This window comes from Salmo salar, chromosome ssa17 (genome assembly GCF_905237065.1).
Source record: "Salmo salar chromosome ssa17, Ssal_v3.1, whole genome shotgun sequence".
In the NCBI taxonomy this organism is placed as follows: Eukaryota; Metazoa; Chordata; class Actinopteri; order Salmoniformes; family Salmonidae; genus Salmo; species Salmo salar.
The window spans coordinates 73,743,170-73,758,878 of record NC_059458.1 but is presented as its reverse complement, the minus strand read 5'-3'; the positions used below and the strand labels follow the sequence as shown (position 1 = coordinate 73,758,878).

The 15,709-nt window shown below is 40.6% G+C and overlaps 1 protein-coding gene across 1 annotated transcript; it reads right to left on the bottom strand.

The window, feature by feature from the left end:
* Positions 1-9,323: 9,323 nt before the first annotated feature.
* LOC106576605 (fish-egg lectin-like) lies at positions 9,324-11,726 on the bottom strand. The gene is made up of 5 exons (XM_014153849.2): positions 11,538-11,726; positions 11,215-11,448; positions 10,811-11,028; positions 10,559-10,677; positions 9,324-9,879 (listed from the first exon to the last, which is right to left on the bottom strand). The coding sequence occupies exons 1-5, from the start codon at positions 11,590-11,592 to the stop codon at positions 9,738-9,740; spliced, it is 768 nt and encodes a 255-aa protein (XP_014009324.1). The 5' UTR covers positions 11,593-11,726; the 3' UTR covers positions 9,324-9,737.
* Between the last annotated feature and the right edge of the window lie 3,983 nt (positions 11,727-15,709).

Genomic DNA, 15,709 nt, shown 5'->3' with positions numbered 1-15,709 from the left:
CCATGTGTCTCACCATAAGAATTTGGTCCCTCTCCCCCTCAAAACTTAGCTGAATGTTCTGACGGGTGGTGCACCTGTAGCCAATAGCCAGTTTTAGAGAACTGTCATCATTGAATATTGTAGGAGCTTTTATTGTCTGCTTATTTGCCCCTGTTATTTATCCTACGATTCTGACTTGGTGTATAGGGAGAATACTGTAAGAACGGCCCATTCTGTTGCTGTCCATTTCAAAAGTGCTGAAACAAATAGGCATATCAACTACGTCCATTTAAACTCGCTCATTAATGTCTTAATCAAAATGATGGCTTCCCTCTTATCCGCTCATTGTTCCCTTATGCCGTATTTTGTACATCTCAATTGTTATATTGCTTATATAGGTCTATCTCATTAGTATATTGTTCATAATTTTAGGTCATTTTTGACTTATGCATTTAATCGTTTTGCTTACTTTGTGTATTATAATTAGCTCAGGTGTTTTTCTCCATGAGGAGGGGACACTATACAATGTTGTTGGGTCTGTAACCATGTTTGCCAGTGACAGTCTCTTTCCATTCAAATATTTATTTTCAACAAAAAGTTTGTTTATAGACCCATGTAATTCCAGTTGATTTTGCAAGGGTTGTTTTGTTTGCTCAATGCGCTGTCTGGGAGTCGGTATATTGCCTATAAAAGTGCATCCTCGTGATTGTATTTTCCTTCCTTTTTAGACCACAAAGGCCTTATAAAAGACTTCAAATGGTTGGCTAACCGTCTCTCTCTCTCTCTGTGTGTGTGTGTGTGTGTGGTGATTTAAAGAAGAGTAAAGGTATTAAGGCCTCAACACATTGCTGAATTTATCTGAACTAACATCTGAATTTCTGTCGGTGTCCATTTTGAAAGTACTGAAGGAATAGGCCTACCTCGTCGCAGCTCGTTTGCTAATGATCAGAACAAACATTATTAATTTACTGAACATAAATGTAATAATGTTTGTGTATGGTTCAAAGTCTAAACTCATGTCGGCATTCACTATTATTGAAGCAGATAGTGATTCTTATCAAGTTACACAAATCTACAAGGAATCCATGGAAACCATATTTATTTAAGCAAATCAGCCATATCAGCTATGTTTTAAAAAATGCAGTAAATTAGGCCGAATTAACTGTATTGCTGCCAGACGAGGCTCAGCCTGGTCTCATAAACGTTAGTCTGGGACACTCAAATTAGTATGATATGTTAGGTTTGGTATGACATATGATTACTTAAGTCTGGGTGGATGGGTGGGCGTATAACGCGTTTGAATCTCATCACGGCTAGCTTTAGCAATTTAGCTAATTAGCAACTTCAACTACTTACTATTTATTAGGTACTTTAAAACTACTGAACATGTTAGCTAACCCTTCGCCTAACCTTAAACCTTTTAGCTAACCGTTCCCCTAATCTTAACCCTTTAACCTAACTCCTAAACTTAATCCCTAACCTAGCCTAGCTAACATTAGTCAGCTAGCTAACGTTAGCCACCTATCCAGAATATGTAACATATTGTACGCTTTGCAAGTTCGTAACATATAATACAAATTATAATTCGTAACATATCGTGTGAAAATGGTAATGGACATCCACAAATGAATACATCCCATACGAAATGTAACGTATCGTACTAAATAGTTGTCCCGGATTTACGTACAGAATAATACTAATTACTCTGAGACCAGGTTGCCAGGCTCCTCTGATAGCCAGGTGTATTGGTGGTAAGGATTCACTCCATGGTGCTGAAAGGAAAGCTCTGCTGTCGGGATAGCTTTATGCAGGCCCTAGTTTGTGGGCACCATCTGTCACCCTTATCCTGCAATTAATGGATTGTTTAATGCAGTGGTGTAAAGTACTTAAGTAAAATTACTTTAAAGTACTACTTAAGTTTTTTGGGGGGTATCTGTACTTTACTTTACTATTTATATTCCCTGTGGCTCAGTTGATAGAGCATGGTGTTTGCAACGCCAGCATGGTGTGTGCAGCGCCAGGGTTGTGGGTTCGATTCCCACGGGGGGCCAGTACAAAAAAAAAAAAGACAAAAAAATGCATGAAATGTATTCACTACTGTAAGTTGCTCTGGATAAGAGCGTCTGCTAAATGATTAAAATGTAAAATGATATTTTTGCCAACTTGTACTTTTACTTTACTACATTCCTAAAGAAAATAATGTGCTTTTACTCCATACATTTTCCCTGACACCCAAAAGCTCACACCTACACTTCCCTTATCAGAGAACATCCCTGGTCATCCCTACTGCCTCTGAACTGGTGGACTCACTAAACACACATGTATTGTTTGTAAATGTTGTCTCAGTGTTCAAGTGTGACCCTAGCGATCCGTCAATTTATTGTGCTGTCTGGTTTGCTTAAAATAAGGAATTTTTACTTGTACTTTTACTTTTGATACTTATGGACATTTTAGCAATTCCATTTACTTTTAATACTTAAGTATATTTCAAACCAAATACTTTTAGACTTTTAATCAAGTAGTATTTTACTTGGTGACTTTCACTTTTACTTGAGTCATTTTCTATTAAGGTATCTTTACTTTTACTCAAGTATGACAATTGAGTACTTTTTACACCACTGGTTTAATGTTATGTTGTGTAGTGGCTTTGCTGGAATGTATCTAAAACAATTTGTTCAGTTTGCCCCACCAACATGTACAGTCGTGGCCAAACATTTTGAGAATGACACAAATATACATTTTCACAAAGTCTGCTGCCTCAGTGTCTTTAGATATTTTTGTCAGATGTTACTATGGAACACTGAAGTATAAAAAGCATTTCATAAGTGCCAAAGGCTTTTATTGACAATTACATTAAGTTGATGCAAAGAGTCAATATTTGCAGTATTGACCCTTCTTTTTCAAGACCTCTGCAATCCACCCTGGCATGCTGTCAATTAACTTCTGGGCCACATCCTGACTCATGGCAGCCCATTCGTGCATAATCAATGCTTGGAGTTTGTCAGAATTTGTGGGTTTTTGTTTGTCCACCCGCCTCTTGAGGATTGACCACAAGTTCTCAATGGGATTAAGGTCTGGGGAGTTTCCTGGCAATGGTCCCAAAATATCGATGTTTTGTTCCCCGAGCCACTTAGTTACCACTTTTGCCTTATGGCAAGGTGCTCTATCATGCTGGAAAAGGCATTGTTCGTCACCAAACTGTCCCTGGATGGTTGGGAGAAGTTGCTCTCGGAGGATGTGGTAGATACCATTTTTTATTCATGGCTGTGTTCTTCGGCAAAATTGTGAGTAAGCCCACTCCCTTGGCTGAGAAGCAACCCCAAACATGAATGGTCTCAGTATGCTTTACTGTTGGCATGACACAGGACTGATGGTAGCGCTCTCCTTGTCTTCTCCGGACAAGCTTTTATCCGGATGCCCCAAACAATCGGAAAGGGGGATTCATCAGAGAAAATGACTTTACCCTAGTCCTCAGCAGTCCAATCCCTGTACCTTTTGCAGAATGTTAGTCTATCCCTGATGTTTTTCCTGGAGAGAAGTGGTTTCTTTGCTGCTGTTACGTTCCCCAGTTTCTGTGTTGTGGTTTGTGTATTATCATGTATGTATATCAGGAAATGGATTCCTGAAATTCTCTACAAGCAGCTGATTGGTCAATCAACATTGATGATTGGAGAGCTGACCCCGCCCCTTCGTCAGGACACAGCTGTCTCCAATTACTAACTTCTTCTGAAGCTATATAAGCCCCAGTTCTGTTGCTCAGAAAGAGAGAGACGATTGCAGAGAGATATTTGCAAGAGAGACACAGAGATAATGGTTGAGAGTTATAGCATGTTGGTGGTTGCTAAGACATTTGGTATGTACTGTGTAGCTGTTGCTGTGAGAGCTGATTGCAATGTTCTGTGTTAGTTTGTTGCTCAGAGAGAGCTTCTTTAATGTCCTGAGTTAATTGTTTTTTCTCAGTTTGTTGTGAAGACATTTGGAATATTGTTTCATTTGTTCCCAGGGGGGAAGGGGAAGGGGAAGGCACCTAGGGAGTGCTTAGGCAAGAGGCCCGCGGGCATACATATACCCGTAGTAATTTATTGTCTATACACACTTGGAAAGACCTGGGCGGACCATCCCCTGTATTTTGGTTAGTGCACCAGGTGGTGCTAGTTAGGTAAGTAGTGGGTAGGCAGGTAAGGTAGGAGAGGGGGCTTTGATATTTAGTTTCTTTGCATTGGTTCCGTCCAGCCCCTTTTTCCCCAAACTTGCCGAGTGAAGGAATAAATTCCCAGTAAACGGTATTCTGCCTTTTTGTCATCCTTGCTCACACCTACACTTCCATACCTTTTTCACACCACGGGGAGTTAAGTTGTAGCAGGGTGTTGTGTTCCCTCTTTCTAGAGGCGTGCGTAACAGCTGCCCTTGACACCAGGCCATCCTCCAAAAGTCTTCGCCTCACTGTGCGTGCAGATGCACTCACACCTGCCTGCTGCCATTCCTGAGCAAGCTATGTACTGGTGGTGCCCAGATCCCGCAGCTGAATCAACTTCAGGAGATGGTCCAGGCGCTTGCTGGACTTTCTTGGGCGCCCTGAAGCCTTCACAACAATTGAACCGCTCTCCTTGAAGTTCTTGATGATCCGATAAATGGGTGATTTAGGTGCAATCTTACTGGCAGCAATATCCTTGCCTGTGAAGCCCTTTTTGTGCAATACAATGGTGACAGCACGTGTTTCCTTGCAGAAAACCATGAATGAGGAAGAACAATGATTCCAAGCACCACCCTCCTTTTGAAGCTTCCAGTCTGTTATTCGAACTCAATCAGCATGACAGAGTGATCTCCAGCCTTGTCCTCGTAAACACTCACACCTGTGTTAATGAGAGAATCACTGACATGTCAGCTAGTCCTTTTGTGGCAGGACTGAAATGCAGTGAAAATGTGGGGGATGCAGTTCATTTGCATGGCAAAGAGGGACTTTGCAATTAATTGCAATTCATCTGATCACTCTTCATAACATTCTGGAGTATATGCAAATTGCCATCATACAAACTGAGGCAGCAGACTTTGTCATGGCTGTCGAAAGGAGCAGACCAAAGTGCAGCGTGTGTTTCGTTCCACATATTTATTTAATCCATGAAACGATGAAATAGTTCAAATAACTGAAAATTACAAAAACAACAAACCGTGACGCAGAGGAAAAACAAACAATCCTCACAAATATGAATCACCCACAAAAACAGGTGGGACAAACATCAACTTAAAACTGACCTCCAATTAGAGACAACGACAACCGGCTGCCTCTAATTGGAGATCATACCAAACAAAACCAACATAGAAAACTAGAAACTGAACATAGAAATACAAAACATTGACAAACACCCCCTGTCAAGCCCTGACCTACTCTACCATAGAAAATAACAACTTACTATGGTCAGGACGTGACAGACTTTCTGAAAATTAATATTGGTGTCATTCTCAACTTTTGGCCACGACTGTACATGCTAAAACCACCACTGGCAGAGCAAACTAAAACCCCCCTGTTCAATATGAGAAAAAAAAAGAAACACGGAAATTACAATGATGAATGATTTATTTTAGCGGGAAAATATTATATAATGAGATAATAAGCATTGAAAAGGATTCCCTCCATCTCTATGAATGACCGCTGAAGCACAGCAAAACCCATGTGGCTTGTGAGCAAGATCCCTAAGATCAGTGAATACGATTGACAGAGATAAAGTACTGAAAAGTATAGTTAGAGTAGTAGGTTTTAGAATGAAGGATTCTTATGAACTAATGTTGAGCATTCACAAGCAGAAGGCTGTTCCAGAAAGAGAGATCAATGGGTTAGCAAGTGAACTTTAGACAATTCCCGAACGGCCATCAGATGCAGAGGAGAGGCTAACGTGTGCACACCATGGTGCCGCCAGACTTGGAGACAACCCAAAGACGGCTCAGGTCATAGGTCACATGGCCCATGCGCATGCCCATTTGGATATTGCTCCATCCAGTGCCCTCTGGTTTACTGGCTGTGATGCCATCTCTGCGTTGAAGAAAGGTGTGAGGTTCACATGTTTTAAAACTTATGCATTTTTTTAAGTACATCCAATTTTGGACTTTATTATTTGTATATAGCCATTGATTGTTGAACAAGATAACTTATAAATGCTTATTGAGATTAATACAACTGCATCAGAAGCCAAAATGTAAGCTTTTACTCAATTGTTTGTTTGTTTATAATAACATTGTTTACAATGTATAGCTTTGATAAACATGTTCCCCAAAAAAACATGTGGGGTCTGTCTTGCATTCATAGCTCTATGTATGAATTTGAGAGTGGTTACATTTGTCTAGCTACATACCTCAGATGTTTACCAAAACAAGTGGTGGGATGTCTGTGTACTACAAACTGTAGCTTTAAAGCTTTAAACTTTTACATATTTTACCTTACACTGTCTACACATTTCTTTATAAGTCTATTATATGTTTAGATCTGATTTCACTTTCCAGAATTGATATATGTATCTATTTAAGTGTTTCTGTAAAGAGCTTCACAAAGAATGTACAGTAAGGATACGATTTATACATAAAGAATAAAAAGTATAAGTTATTACTACAACTTGAGGGGAAAAGGGTGGAAATATTCACATAGTTCAGTAGCAACCTTACCTGGTATAAACACTACCCACAGAGTTGACCCCAAAGACACTACCATCAGTTGCCACCTCAATCATGGAAAGCTTGCCTTCAATGTGACTCCACCCCTTGTTTTGGCAGTCTTGATTCAGCTGGAAACAAACAGATTCAATCAGGGTTTTAGGACAATTTCAACAGTTATAATATGAAACAGTTTTAAAATAACTGACACTCTCCATCCTCTACTACTCTACTCCAGCTCTCACACTCTTTCCCAGATCTTACACTCATTAAGAAAATATCATCGTTCTTGTTGACTGCCCAGCACCCAAAGGGTCCGCAGCTGTAGTACTTCACAGCTCCTGGCAATCCTGTCCATGGAAGGGGTGAGCCTGGACCCTTGTAGCCAACTGTGGCACTACTTGTCAGACAGAATGGAGTATCGTTCATGTTAGCCCCCACAACAAACTGGTCACCTCCAGCATCCAACTGTTTCAGAAGGCCTGAAGACCACAAAGACAGACAGACACACAGACAATCAAACAAGTAGCACTTATGTGTGAGTACTGCAAAATGACTTGCAATAACAATGTTAAACTTGTAAAACATGAATAATTTTTCCAAGAACACCCTGATGGTATCAGGAAAGCTAAGAAGCATGTGTCTTCTGGATAAATATTGAGCAATGCTCTCCACTTACCTGCAGCTTGCACTCAGTTACCGGTGACATACTTGTAGATTGAGTTGGCCTTGTTGATTAAACAGCATGATCATTACACAGGTGCTGGGGAGAATAAATGGTCAGTTTTGTCACACAACACAATGTCACAGATATCTCATGTTTTGAGGGAGCGTGCACTTGACAAGCTGACTGCCGTAATGTTCACCAGAGCTGCTGCAAGATCATTTTATGTTAATTTCTCTACCATAAGCCGCCTCCAAAGTCTTTTTAGAGAATTTGTCAGTATGTCCATCTGGCCTAATGCAGTCCATCTGTATGGCTTTGTGTGGGCGAGCGGTTTGCAGTGAAACGAGTGCGTGTAGGGTTATAGTATGCGCAGACATAAGCTACAGACAACGAACACAAGTGCATTTTATCGATGGCAATTTCAATGTAAAGAAATACCATGATGACATCCTGAGGCCCGTTGTGAGGCCCACTTTTTTATGGCATCTGTGACCAACAGATTCATATCTGTATTCCCAGTCATGTGAAATCCATAGATTAGGACCTAATGATTTCCTAAAATGAACTGTAACTCAGTAAAATCTTTGAAATTGTTGCATGTTTTTGTTCAGTATAGATAGCTACAATAGTTGTCTTGGTAACCAAACAGAGACTTACCAGTTTAGCTAACCAAACCATCAGTTGTGGCCTGCTATTATGATAATCAAATTCAACAATGCCAATAATGTTTTGAATTGAAATTTTGTAGGTTCAAAAGCAGCTCAAATGTAGAACATGTAAGAATGAACTTGCCATTGAATTGTAATGTTTTGATATACCGTTCGTTAGAGAGAAATAATGCACGCTCTAGAATGCCCTTCAAGACAATTAAAAACGAGTATTCGAAGATGCCATGATATAAGTGATTTTAAAGCTTCCGTTGTTTTCCTTTGTGACCCACCTACTGTACTTGGTAGGTGGTATATTTGTAGAGTTTTTTGATAAGGTTGCTAAGCACCAAAGTGTTATAGTCTGGCACATGAGGAATTGAAAAGTTGTATGGTTGAGAGTGATGAGGCAAAAGAGATGGCAAATAGATCTGGCTGTAATACCGATTGGCAAACATACCATAAATAGAGAAATCATGTGACTAAACTGAATAGAAAGAAGAAGAAACTACACTATGAAACAAAGATAAATAGCATAAAGAATTATAGTAAAATGTTTTGGAGTACCTTCAATGAAAATTTGGGCAAAAAGGCAAACTCCTCTCCATCATTCATTGAATCAGATTGCTCATTCGTCACAAAACCCACTGGTATTGCCAACTACTTTAATGAATTTTTCATTGGCAAGAATAGCAAACTTAGGCATGACATGCCAGAATTTTTTTTAATTTTTTTTATTGTCTATCAACAATGACAAGTCACCGAGGTCTGACAACTTGGATGGAAAATTACTTAGGATAATAGCGGACGATATTGCCACTCCTATTTGCCGTATCTTCATTAGAAAGTGTGCGCCCTCAGGCTTGGAGGGAAGAAAAAGTTATTCCCCTAACTAAAAATAGTAAAGCCAACCAGCTAACGTTAGACATTTAGCCAGAATGTGTAACATATTGTACGCTTTGCAAATTTTTTACATATACTACCAATTGTAATTCGTAACATATCATACGAAATGGAAATGGACATCCACAAATGAATACATCCCATACGAAATGTAACATATCATACTAAATTGAGTGTCGCGGATTTACGTACAGAATAATACTAAATACTCTGAGACCAGGTTGCCAGGCTCCGCTGAGAGCTAGGTGTAGTGGTGGTAAGGATTCTCTCCATGGTGCTGAAAGGAAGCTCTGCTGTTGGGATAGCTTTATGTAGGGCCTAACAGTTTGTGGGCAGTTTGTGTTGTGCAGTGGTTTTGCTGGCATGTATCTAAAAAAAAATTGGTTGAGTTTGCCCCACCAAGATTTCGATGCTAAAATCACCACTGGCAGAGCAACCTAAAATCCCTCTGTTCAATATCATAAAAAAAAACAATAACACAGAAATTACAATAGTTTCAAAATGAATGCTTTATTTTTGCAGGAAATGATTATATAATGAGATAATAAACAATGACAAGGATTCCATCCAATCCTATTGATGACCTCTGAAGCACAGCAAAACCCATGTGGATTGTGAGCAACATGACCGTGCCCTAGTTTACACTACACTTAAATAGCCTCCATGGCAAAGATCTATTGAAGTGTTAATCAAGGAGTTGTCAAGAAAATATAAAATCTTCAATGATATTTTTTTTAAATGTCAATAAGATCATTGAAGAACTGAAAACAATAGGTAGAGCAATAGGTTTTAAAATGAAGGATTTTTATGAACTAAAGGCTTTTCCAGAAAGAGAGATCAATGAGTTCGCCAGTGAACTTTAGACAGATCCCGAACGGCCTTCAGCTACAGAGAAGAGGCTAATGTGTGCACACCATGGTGACGGCAGACTTGGAGACGACCCAAAGACGGCCCAGGTCGTAGGTCACGTGGCCCATGAGCATGCACATTGGGATATTGCTCCATCCGGTGCCCTCTGGTTTACTGGCTGTGATGCCGTCTCTGTGTTGAAGAAAGGGTTGGGGTTCATGTTTTAAAGCTTATCCATTTTTTTAAGTACACCCATTTTTGGACTTTAATAATTAAATATAGCCATTTATTTTTGAAGAATATAACTTCTGCCTCTTGAGCTTTATTCAACCACATCAGAAGCCAAAATGTAAGCTTTTACTCAATTGTTTGGAAACAATGTTATTGTAAACAAACAATGTATTGCTTTAAAAAACATGTTAAAAAAAATGTAAACAAAAAATTGTTGTGTCTTTGCATCCGTAGCTCCATGTATGAATGTGAGAGTGGTTACATTTCTCTAACTACATTCCTCAGCTGTTTACCAGAACAAGTGGTGGGGTGTCTGGGAAGTTGTTGTTTTTTATCCCAAACTGTAGCTTTACAGGACATCCAACTTTTTCATATTTTATCATACACTGTCTACACATTTCTTAATAAGTCCTTAAAGTTTAGATCTGATTATATTTAACAGATTTTATTTATGTATCTACATTACTTTAGTTTTTGTGTAAAGAGCTTCATATAGCATGTACTGTAAGGATAAGAGTTATAATTAAAAGGTATACATACCATTATTATTCTAAGTTATTATTACAAGTCATTTTCAAGTTAATACTTTTTTCTGGGGGGGGAGTGGTGGACCATACACATAGTTCAGTAGCAACCTTACCTGGTATAAACACTACCCGCAGAGTTGACCCCAAAGACACTACCATCAGTTGCCACCTCAATCATGGAAAGCTTGCCTTCAATGTGACTCCACCCCTTGTTTTGGCAGTCTTGATTCAGCTGGAAACAAACAGATTCAATCAGGGTTTTAGGACAATTTCAACAGTTATAATATGAAACAGTTTTAAAATAACTGACACTCTCCATCCTCTACTACTCTACTCCAGCTCTCACACTCTTTCCCAGATCTTACACTCATTAAGAAAATATCATCATTCTTGTTGACTGCCCAGCACCCAAAGGGTCCACAACTGTAGTACTTCACAGCTCCTGGCAATCCTGTCCATGGAAGGGGTGAGCCTGGACCCTTGTAGCCAACTGTGGCACTACTTGTCAGACAGAATGGAGTATCGTCCATGTTAGCCCCCACAATAAACTGGTCACCTCCAGCATCCAACTGCTTCAGAAGGCCTGAAGACCACAAAGTCAGACAGACGGACGGACAAGCAAACAAGGAGCACATATCTGTGAGTACTGGCAAATTACCTACAAGTTACAATTTAAAACATCAATAGTTTTTTCAACAGCCTGATGGTTTCAGGAAAGCTAAGAAGCAGGTGTCCTCTGGATAAATATTGAGTAATGCTCTCCACTTACCTGCAGCTTGCACCCAGTTACCGGCCACATACTTGTAGATTGCATAGTCCTTGTTGACACCCCAGATCCCTCCTGGTCCTACAGTGATATGCATCAGGTAACCAGGCATGCGGATCCATTTATCACCTACCAGGTAGTAGGGGATTTGACTTGTGTCCGTAGCAACCACTTGCCCCAGTCCTGCATCGATCTGCATCAGATTCTTGATGTTTACTACCTCCTGACAGTCCCATGCTATGGAGACAAAGACATATGAGTAGAGTACACCAACAAAAACTTCAACTCCAAGTTGATCAAGCATGTTTCAGATGATGGTAACTTACCATGACTGATGGTCAGGAGACAGAGGACCAATAGGACGGCTGCAGTGGCTCTCATGATGTCTATGTAGATCTACAGTATACGTTTGGTTGTACACCAGACTTCAATTGTCCCATTGGAAGACTTTGCGCTTTTATAGCCCTGCACACAGCTGTCAGCAATGATGGCTCCTGTTCCACCTGTTTAGCGAAGACTTGATGGTGTCCGGTGTCTGGGAGAGGGGAGAGGAGAGTTCCTTTGTTCTTCTCACGTTTTCTCTGTTTACATTTTGAAATACAGTGCCTATAGAAAGTCCACACCCACCTTGGATTTCTTCAGATTGTATTCACAAAGTGGGATTAAAACGGATATAATAGCAATATAATAGCAATTTCTTTGTCAACCATCTACACAAAATACTCTGTAGTGTCAAAGTGAAAGAAAACTGATATACTTTTAAATTAATGCAAAATAAAACAGAAATGTACCTCGATTATATAAGTTTTCACCCCCCTGAGATGGAGATGGAAGTGTTATTTTTACTGTACTTTTTGGTACCTTTTTGAATAATGTATTGTATGGTTGTATTTTACATGTCTGCTGGACTCGTAAGCTTTTCAAATAAACTTTTGTCCAGGTTCTAAACGTGTCCAGGTTCTAAAACACTGGACCAGTGGGTATCTGGATGTCGTGGCGGTCCTCAGTGGTTCTTCCTGTTCACCTTACAGTGAAATGCTTAATTACAAGCCCTTAACCAACAAACTAGTTGAAATAAATAAGTATTAAGTAAAAAATGGATGAGTAAAAAATAAAAATAAAAAATAATTAAAGAGCAGCAGTAAAATAACAGTAGTGAGGCTATATAGAGGGGGTACCGGTACATAGTCAATGTGTAGCACAGGTTAGTCGAGGTAATTGAGGTGGCAGTCTGACGGATGAATCTGGGTTTGGCGGATGCCAGGAGAACGCTACCTGCCCGAATGCATATTGACAACTGTAAAGTTTGGTGGAGGAGAAATAATGGTCTGGGGGTGGTTTTCGTGGTTTGGGTTAGGCCCCACTAGGTCATATAGTTTAAGTAAAGGAGTTGTGGATCATGGCTAGACTGCAATTTGCAAGTGTTGCCATAGATTTTCAAGCAGACTTAACTCAAAACTGTAACTTGGCCACTCAGGAACATTCACTGTCTTCTTGGTAACCAAACAATGTAGATGTGTCTTAGTGTTGTCTTAGTGCCGCCCCCGGCAAGATGCCTCCCTGGGTGGCTGCCCATGTCGCCTATATCTAAATCCGCCACTGTATGTATGGGGGACAGAGGAAGGGTCAGCCCCCTATTATTTCACACAGAGTGAGTGCATATAACTTATGTGATATGTTAAGCCACATTTTACTTCTGAACTACTTACGCAACAACTATATTTTAGTTCATTAATTTGTAAAACATTTCAGATTATTTTTTTTTACTTTGACATTATGGAGTATTCATGGAGTATTCTGTGTAGATAAATGACAAAAACAATACAATTAACTCTATTTCAATCCCACTTTGTAACACAACAAAATGGAGATGTAGACTTTCTTTACGCCTGTACATTTGCTGTGTCAACCTACAGTAAATCACAAGCGCTGTGTGATCAACAATTGAAGTGTAGAGTATTCACATGCATAAAGATGGCAGCCTCCTCTGCTGAGAAAAACAGCCTAGACCAGGACGAGACTGTTGACGATGCTGGTGAACAGCCTTCGCTGTGTTTCCGTGGTCTCTTTGTTGTGTTTTTGTGATGACCAGACTTCACTGTGTTTTTGATGGTGACCAAAATAAGCCAGTCACCAGAATCAAGTCAGGTCATGCTAGCTTGAAAAGGGATGTTTAATTCCTATCAGAATCCAGCCAGAGTGGGGATATCAACAATTTTGAACTTTTCTTCTCACACAATATGCATCCAGAATGACTGCCAGGGTTAGAAATAATACTAAATACGACTACCCAAACTGTTGGACGTGGTCAGACCAGCTTGACCAGCTTCGTCACCAGTATAACAGCATCACCATTATAAGCTTGTATGTGTCCAAAATACAGTGAAGGTTTGTCACCTGTGTCGAAAACACAGTGAATGAAGGCTTGTCACCATTGTCCAAAATACACTGAAGGCTTGTCACTAGCAAAACCAGCTAGACCATGCTAGTCAGACCAGCTAGAACATGATGTCTACCACCTGCTGTCTACCACCTGGCTGTGGATGATAGTGTTCTGAGGGGTATGGGGTTAATGCCTGAAATCAATACACATATCTTTAGTGTTTGTCACATTCAGTTGTAAGAATAAACTGTCGCATCAATGTACAAAATCATCAGCAGTTTTAACTGCATGAAGGACTATTACTGAGTCGTCCACAAACAACAGGTTGAGTTGGTTCTCGTACACTCTTAGAAAAAAAGGTGAGATCTAGAACCGAAAAGGGTTCTTCAGCTGTCCCCATAGGAAAATCCTTTGATGAACCCTTTTTGGTTCCAGGTAGAACCCTTTTGGGAGGTCCTACATGGAGCCCAAAAGAGTTCTATCTGGAACCATTAAGGGTTCTACTTTAAATCAAAAATAGTTATTCTATGGGGACAGCCAAACAACCCTTTTGGAACCCTTTTTTCTAAGAGTGTAGTGGCTATGACAGAATATGCAGGATATATTGAGTGGCGAGAGGAAGTCCCAGAGGTGAGCCTGTTGATGATGCCAGCTCCCCTGACAGGCACCCATTTACCCTCAATCTCTGGCTTCTGATGGTAAAAAAGTCAAGTATCCAGCCCACTAGATGAGTCCACACCTACAAGTGAAAGTCACCCAGTAAAATATTCCTTGAGAAATAGTCTAAATATACTATACAGGTGGTAAGGGTAGGTAACAACACATCCGCCACGCTGATCCTCAACACGGGGGCCCCTCAAGGGTGCGTGCTCAGTTCCCTCCTCTACTCCCTGTTCACTCATGACTGCATGGCCGGGCACAACTCCAACACCATCATCAAGTTTGCCGATGCCACAACAGTGGTAGGCCTTATCATAGACAACGATGACACAGCCTATAGGGAGGAGGGCAGAGACCTGGCCGTGTGGTGCCAGGACAACGACCTCTCCCTCAACGTGATCAAGACAAAGGAGATGATTGTGGACTACAGGAAAAGGAGGACCGAGCACGCCCCCATTGTAATTGACCGGGCTGTCGTGGAGCAGATTGAGAGCTTCAAGTTCCTTGGTGTCCACATCACCAACAAACTATCATGGTCCAAACACACCAAGACAGTCGTGAAGAGGGCACGACAAAGCCTATTCCCCCTCAGGAGACTGAAAAGATTTGGCATGGGTCCTCAGATCCTCAAAAGGTTCTACAGCTGCACCATCGAGAGCATCCTGCCTGGTTGCATCACTGCCTGGTATGGAAACTGCTCAGCCTCGGACCGCAAGACACTACAGAGGGTAGTGCGCACGGCCCAGTACATCACGGTACCAAGCTTCCTGCCATCCAGCACCTGTATACCAGGCGGTGTCAGAGGAAGGTCCTAAAAATTGTCAAAGACTCGAGCCACCCTCGTCATAGTCTGTTCTCTCTGCTACCGCACGGCAAGCGGTACCGGAGCGCCAAGTAAAAGGTCCAAAAGGCTTCTTAACAGCTTCTACCCCTAAGCCATAAGACTCCTGAACAGCTAATCAAAGGGCTACCCAGGCCCCTCTTTTACGCTGCTGCTACTCTCTGTTTATTATCTATGCATTGCTACTTTAACTCTACCTACATGTACATATTACCTCAACTAACCGGTGCCCCCGCACGTTGACTATGTACCGGTACCCCCTGTATGTAGCCTCGCTATTGTTATTTTACTGCTGCTGTTTAATTATTTGTTACTTTTATTTTCTATTTTTTTACTTAACACATTTTTTCTTTAAAATTCTGAAATCATTACTGGTAAACGGCTTGTAAGCAAGCATTTCACTGTAAGGTCTACACCTGTTGTATTCTGCGCATTTGACAAATATGATTTGATTTAATTTGAAATTTCCAAACTACAGTGCCTTCGAAAAGTATTCAGACCCCTTGATTTTCTCCACATTTTGTTAGGTTACAGCCTTATTCTAAAATGGATTAAGTAAATACAAATTCTCTGCAATCTACACACAATAACCCATCATGACAAAGTGAAAACAG

Coding starts and splice junctions, on each gene's coding strand:
- LOC106576605 (XM_014153849.2), bottom strand. CDS start 11,592: ATGAGAGCCACTGCAGCCGTCCTATTGGTCCTCTGTCTCCTGACCATC. Junction 11,449..11,537: donor TCTCCTGACCATCAGTCATG/GTAAGTTACCAT, acceptor TTGTCTCCATAG/CATGGGACTGTCAGGAGGTA. Junction 11,029..11,214: donor TAACTGGGTGCAAGCTGCAG/GTAAGTGGAGAG, acceptor TGTGGTCTTCAG/GCCTTCTGAAGCAGTTGGAT.